The 7,514-nt window shown below is 34.2% G+C and overlaps 1 protein-coding gene across 1 annotated transcript; it reads left to right on the forward strand.

The window, feature by feature from the left end:
• The first annotated feature begins 358 nt into the window (after window positions 1-358).
• Window positions 359-942, forward strand: LOC140918786 (uncharacterized). Its single transcript, XM_073363582.1, has 2 exons — window positions 359-451; window positions 610-942. Exons 1-2 carry the CDS (start codon window positions 359-361, stop codon window positions 940-942), a joined length of 426 nt encoding a protein of 141 aa, XP_073219683.1.
• The last annotated feature ends 6,572 nt before the right edge of the window (window positions 943-7,514 follow it).

Here is a 7,514-nt window from a genome sequence, read left to right on the forward strand (position 1 = left end):
TGCACCGATTAACTAAATCTGCACACTTTTTACCAGTAAAGACCCCCTATAATGTAGATAACCTAACAAAGATCTACATTGCTGAGATTGTGAGATTACACAAAGTACCATCGAGTATTGTATCAGACCGTGACCTGAAATTCACGTCGCAATTTTGGGAGCGTTGCATGAAGCTTTGGGAACGAAACTAAGATTGAGCTCAGAATATCATCCATAAACGGACGGACAGACTGAGAGAACGAATCAGTCCCTGGAAGATTTATTGAGGGCATGTGTATTAGATGATAGAGGAAGATGTGATGATGTACTGCCATTGATTGAGTTTACCTACAATAATAGTTTCCACGCAAGTGTTGGAATGGCACCATATGAGGCTCTGTATGGACGCAAGTGTCAAATGCCTACGTGCTGGTATAAGGATGGTGAAAGGATGATTGTAGGACCTAAAATGGTGTAACACACTACATATAAGGTCAAGAAGATAAAGGAGAAAATGAAGATCTCACAAGATCGTCAAAGGAGTTATGCGTACAAGCGTCGCAGACCTTTAGAATTCGAACAGGGTGACCATGTGTTTATGAGAGTCACACCTACGACTGGAGTTGACAGGGCCATAAAATCAAGGAAATTAACCTCGAAATTTATTGGAACATACCAAATTACTGCACGAATAGCCCCGTGGCTTATCGGATTGTGTTGCCTCCGTTGTTGTCCAATATTCATGACGTGTTTCACGTGTCACAACTAAAGAATTACATTTCGGATCCATCATATGTGATCGAACCAGACACCATTCAACTAAAGGATAACTTGTCATTCGAAGTACTACATGTAAGAATTGAGGACAAGAAGATTAAGCGGTTAAGGAACAAGGAAGTTTCGTTAGTCAAAGAGATTTGGAACCCAACTACTGGAGATGCAACTTGGGAACTAGAGAGCTAGATGATGGAACAACACCCTGATTTTTTTATCGACGCGTAGTTTCGAGGAAGAAACTAATTTTAGGGGGTTAGTAATGTAAGACCTTGAATTTTCTAAACTCTAAATTATGCAATTTTAGTGTATTTTGTGATGAATTGCTTAGCCCTTTAGCCCAATTTTTCATTTTGTGAATTAAGTACCAAAAATATATTTTGTTAGAGTTAGTAATATGTTTGATATATTCCTTGACGATTTACCATGTTTTAAATTTCGTAATTTGTGGGTTTGGTTTTGTTTTGTTGAATTAGCGTTCGCTGTACATCGTTTGCAAATCTTAGAATAAATTATGATAATAGAATTTCTCTCCTATTATCGGTAACCCTTGAATCCAGGACGTTTGTAGTATCAGACTTGGTGAGGGAACAAGTTATATAACATTGGTTATAAATATTTAAAATTCTGTAAGTTTATTTTGAAGAATAATAGTTTCTGGGTTGTAAGTCTCGTGTTTAAGCCGACGTACTGGCGTTTAAGGGCAGTGAATCCTTTGAAATTTTCTTCAAAATAAAAAGAAAAAATTTTAAATATGGATAATCTCTTTTGTAGAACGTCTTCTTTTTCCACTCCTTCTACCCAAAACTTCTCAAGAAAAAAGGAATCTATAAACAATTGACAAATCCCAAAAATAAAAAAAAAAAGATCAGGTCTATGAATCTAGTGTTTTCAAAAACCTATTAAAAACTGATTACATAATCAAAACAGAAGAAAGAGATGTTGCTCTTTCTAACCCCTTTGAAACAATAGATCTTCTTTCTCCAAAAATGCTCCAAAAACATGTTAACAGGAACTATAATTTCATACATATAGGTCTTGTCAAAGTTGGTATCAAACCTTTAACAAGAGAATGACTAAACACTTCAATCCTGTGTGTCTTACGAGATGCAAGGTTCTTGAACTTTCAAGATTCAATAATAAGTACAATTGAATCTAGTTTATGTCAAGGACCAATTTGGTTTGAATGTTATCCAAATTTTTCTTTATCTTTAAAAGACCCAAACATCATGAAATCACTTATATTACAAATCAAAACTCATAATTACAAAATGATAACATGATCTATTCCTGTAGCGATTATTTACAGAGTTCATTACAAAGCAATGTTTTCAGCCTTTACGGCAACAAAACATATTGAAAACAAAAAAGGGGAAACCCTATTTTTACAAACTGATTTAACAAAGGCAAACACTGTCATTCCAAAAACCATCCTTTGGAAAGATATTGATCTTACTGAAGAATGGATTCTGGAAGGAGCTGTTAGATCACAGTCCCTTGAACAGTCAAAACCAAACAACAATTTAAAGGAAGTCATACAATACAATGACGGTAGAGTAAAACTAAGTTTTTCAAGAACTTCCAGTGCTAGATATTCTAATGCTGGTTCATCCAGACCCCATTTAGTCATACAATTACCTCAAAAAATTGAAAACCATATAAAACCACGTTTTTCATGTTCTAGCATATCAAGTACTTCTTTTCAAAACGTTGATTACTCCACAAATATACCTCATCAAATCTACATTGCACCTCAAAACATTAATGAAGAACAACCAAACATTTATCCACCAACTTCGCCATCCTTTTCTGTTATAACTGAAAATGTTGTTAATGAATTAAATGTCATAGGAAAGGCATTTGAAGTTGATAAAACTATTCTCCATAATTATTTTTATGCTTCCAAAAATACAAATAAAAGAACATGGTTCTTTAAAAACTTTCTAAAACAAAGAAAACAAATTTAGAATGAATTTTATACATTCATTTTACAAAATAAAACTCATATTTTATTTTTTGAATGGTTTGAAATTTATGCAACACAAAACCAAATTTCTTACCCTTTCAAACAAAACCAAAGTTCTGTTAATCCCATAACAACAAGAAATAAAACTACAGAATGGGATTTGGCAACTGGATTAAAAATACAGTCCGAACACCCATCTTTAAGACAAATCATAATAACACACCTAGAAAAGCCAGTAGAAGCTGCACCTTTCAAAATCCCAAGTGATGGTTCGGAAAAAGATATACATAATATCCTTCAACAAAATAATTTTACAAATGTCTATCTTAGTACAATTGCAAAATAATTAACTAAGATAAAAGAACATCAACAAAATTCCACTGTCTCTCCAATTGAGACAACTGATTCAAAACTAAAAAACCCAGTTTTTAAACCATTTCAAATCCCAAAAACAAGCCAAAAACTATTTAGATAAGGTAGATCAGAATTTACTCAAGCCCTACATGACCAACTTAGTAGGATAGAACATTCTTCTACCTCTAGACCCTTGGTAGCTAAGGATACTTTTGAGAAAACAGTAACGACTTTAGACCATATTTCTGAAGCCGAACAAGAACAACAAAATATGTGCAAGCTCCAATGGCAGAAGGGTAAACCTTTGACCATGATCACAACACCAGACCTAGGAATTGAGAACAGACCCAATGTCCTTTCTCAATCAAAATTCAATGTCAGTACTGCTTATGAATGGAACATAGACGGTATGTCTGAATACAACATCCTAAGTCTCCTTCAACAAATGACAATAGCATCAAATGCCTACAAAACACAAGCCAATACGCCTGACAACGCCATAGCTGAACTCCTAATAGCAGGATTCTCAGGCCAGCTCAAAGGATGGTGGGACTAACATCTTACACCATCTCAACACTTAGAAATATTAAATGCAATCCAAACCATAGAGGAAGGAATTCCCATCCTCGACGAAATAGGGAGCAACATTAATTCTAATAGCAGGATTCTAATACCTGATGCAGTTGCAACATTGATTCACACAATCAGCCTGCACTTCATAGGAGATCCATCTCACTTAAAGGATAAGAATGTTGAACTTCCTCGTCAAAATTGCTTCCTAAAACTACTTATGACTTAAATAAATATCTACAAGACGGTGCTTGTGAGCTACTTATGAAACACTTACTTCCTCCTCTTTTTTCCTAAATTCGTAAACTTTATACAGTGGGGGGATGCGTGAAATTTTTAAGTTCTTAACAAATCCTTTGTTGTTGATGATTTTGTTAGTAATGGTTAGAAAAAAAATTGATTTTGATGTGTTTGAGTTACGTAATGAGTTATTTTCAAATAAATGAGTTTGAACAGAAGTTGAAATTTTACAAGAAAATTTAGAGTTGTTAAAGTTGTTAAAAAGTTCAAATTTTAACTAAGTTATAGAGTTTGAGCAAAAAGTTATATTGAAATTAAAATGTTTAGAGTTAAAAATGTTACTCTTTTAATTACTCTTGGACTGAGTTTAAAAAGAAAAAGTTTAGAGTACTTTATTAACTCAAATTTTTTGTTCTTTAATAATCGAGTGTGTGTATGTTTGATTTGGAAAATATTCGTTTTATTTAGTTTTAACTAAAAAATGTAGATTATTTGGTTTTAAAAGTTTGGTGTGTGAAAAAGATATAATATTTGGAATTTTGTTGTGGTTGGATAAATTTTAGTTGTAAACAAATTATTATAAATATTTATGTTTATGTAGTGAGCTCCTTGAGTCTCGAAAAGGAATCGAGACCGTTGGCACCAAGTTAGCGGTCGGGAGAACCCTGATATATTAATGTTGTTGTGGTGATTAAAGAAAAATGACTTTTCTTAGTTTATGCATTTCCAAAAATAGTTGTTATGATTGATGATAAAAAATGTATACATGTGGTTATCAAATCTTTGAACTAGTGTTTTAAGGAAAGTTAGTGAATTGTTATTTTAAGTTTATATATGTATACTTTCAATTTTAAATAAAAAAAGTTTGCATGATTTTAATTACAGTTTCAAGTTTATTAAGTAAAGGTTAAAGTCTTAAGTTAGAATTTTATTTTTTTAAAAGATTCCAAGTTTCATGAATTAAAATACAAGCTTTGTTGATAAGAAAAGAAAAATAAAATATTTAATATATTTTGAAAGGAACGAAAGTATTTTAAAGAGTTATAACCTTGAAACTAGAAAAATTATTTATTGATATCTTTTTTGTGGTTATGTAGTTATTTGGAACGAAAAAAAATGAGTTATGGCAAATTTGAGAAAAATTTGTGGTTGTGTGAAAAATTTTGAGAAAAATAATTTAAAACGTTTCGAAAAATTATTAGTGAATTCACTGAAAAATTAAAGGTTGTTAATTTCTAAAAATATATTTTATATGTTGAAAGTGTGTTGTGGTTAATAATACTATTAGTCCTTAGTCATTGTAAACTCTTTTAGTAAAATATACTCTAAGGGGGTTATGAGTAAGAAATGATTTGTAAGGTAGTTAAAGTTTCAGGGATTATTTTGACTAAGTCAAACACTTTTTGATTAAAGGTGTCGGCACGAACGAGATTTTTAGCTATGTTTGATCGTGGTAGTGATAATTGTTGAAAAAGCTATAACTAAGGTAAGGGCTCCTTCCAACTTTTTAGTTTACACATAGGACCTTATATGTGTGATTTATACGATGATTAATATTGATGTGATGATGCATTCTGTAACACCCCGATTTTCAAAGCGAGGGTGTATTATTATTTTTTTCAAAAGAAATTAAACTGAAATAGAGAAATAAACAAGAAGATGCCTTTTGATAAATAATTGAGTCATTATAATTTACAAGCAGCGGAAAAGTTTCTCCAAATATAAATCCAAAGCATTTACACAACAACAAATGGCCCATTCAAATAAGATGTCAAACTGACAATATTAGTATAAGTACATTTTTCCAAATCAAAATACTCCAACCCAAAAAGTAGGACGTCTAGTCCCTATACATCAACCTAATCTGATCATCCTACCAAAAACTATACACCCTGAGTAATCTCCATGCGCCCCGTGAGATCCTCCTAACGTAGCTGCAGTCAAGCGTTCCCATCTCCATTCCTGTCCGTAGGGTACGAATCGGTAGGATCGTCCTGACTCTCATCTGAGGGCAAAGCCCAGATTTCCACAATAATTGTAAAGGGTCACCAACCGAAATTAACAGATAACACATAACATTTAAGTTTTAAATGCACAAAATAACCTTTCAACTAAGCATGCACCTTAAAAGGATTTTCCATATGCTAAAAGTTCATATAATGCTTGCCAATTAACAATGAACTCAAAATGAAGTTCTCAAACCATCAAGTAATACATAACTGACCAAAGCATTGATAAATCAATTGAGCAATCGATTATCTAACTCAAAATAAGGACTTTTGCTGAGCCAATCGATTGCCAAATCGATTTGGACAGTTCTGCTGAGTTTCTGCATGACCAAATCGATTTCTAAGTCGATTTTGTCAGTTCTGATGAGTCCCTGGGTTGCCAAATCGATTTCCAAATCGATTTCGGCAGTTTTGCTGAGTTCCTGCCTCTCTGCCAATCGATTTCCAAATCGATTTCTTAAAAGATTTTGAAAGACATATTTATACAATCGATTGGCAAATCGATTAGGTTAAAATAGTGAACTTCCTGCAACTCATCCAATCGATTGGGAAATCGATTTCCCTGATCGTTTTTCCAAAAATTCATGCATTTACTCAAGTCATTCCTAATCAAGTTCACAACCTAACACTTAGCAATTCCTACACGATTACCACGGCAATTGGGATCTCGATAACCATCATACTTACACACAACAATCAACACATAACACTTAGCATTTTCAACGCAATTACCACGACAATTGGGATCTCGATAACCATCATACTTACACACAACAATCAACACATAACACTTAGCATTTTCAACGCAATTACCACAACGACTCAAATTCAAATCACTTAATCATAAAACTCAAATCAACCACGACTCGCGTGCCAAGCACCCTAATGCAATGCGTATATGCCAAAATGCATGGACTCGGAATTCCAAACCAAAACCCTCCTCGAAGGGCCGTAAATCATAATCGTACCGCCTATCGCAGGCCAAAGTACCAATTACCGAGGTGCCACCTATCACGGGTCAGCACGATTTACTAAAATGCGTAAATCATAAACGTACCACCTATCACGGGTCAGTACAGTTTACCGAGGTGTCACCTATCACGGGTCAACACGATTTACTAAAAGAAAAAGCGGAAATCGTAAATGTACCACCTATCACGGGTCAGTACAGTTACCATGGTGTCACCTATCACGGGTCAACACGATTTACTAAAAGAAAAAGCGGGAATCGTAAATGTACCACCTATCACGGGTCAGTACAGTTACCATGGTGTCACCTATCACGGGTCAACACGATTTACTAAAAGAAAAAGCGGGAATCGTAAACGTACCGCCTATCACAGACCAGTACTGTTTACCGAGGTGCCACCTATCACGGGTCAGCACAATCCACCAAAAATGTAAATCGTAAATGTACCACCTATCACGGGTCAGTACAGTTACCATGGTGTCACCTATCACGGGTCAACACGATTTACTAAAAGAAAAAGCGGGAATCGTAAACGTACCGCCTATCACAGACCAGTACTGTTTACCGAGGTGCCACCTATCACGGGTCAGCACAATTCACCAAAAACGTAAATCGTAAACGTACCACCTATCACGGGTCAGTACAGTTTACC

The sequence above is a fragment of the Cicer arietinum genome, chromosome 7 (genome assembly GCF_000331145.2).
Source record: "Cicer arietinum cultivar CDC Frontier isolate Library 1 chromosome 7, Cicar.CDCFrontier_v2.0, whole genome shotgun sequence".
Lineage (NCBI taxonomy): Eukaryota > Viridiplantae > Streptophyta > Magnoliopsida > Fabales > Fabaceae > Cicer > Cicer arietinum.

What these genes read in the sequence shown, in the direction of transcription:
- LOC140918786 (XM_073363582.1), top strand. Translation starts at nt 359, where the DNA reads ATGGCACCATATGAGGCTCTGTATGGACGCAAGTGTCAAATGCCTACG. An exon ending in TGATTGTAGGACCTAAAATG is followed by an intron (nt 452 to 609) that starts GTGTAACACACT and finishes TGGAGTTGACAG; the next exon opens with GGCCATAAAATCAAGGAAAT.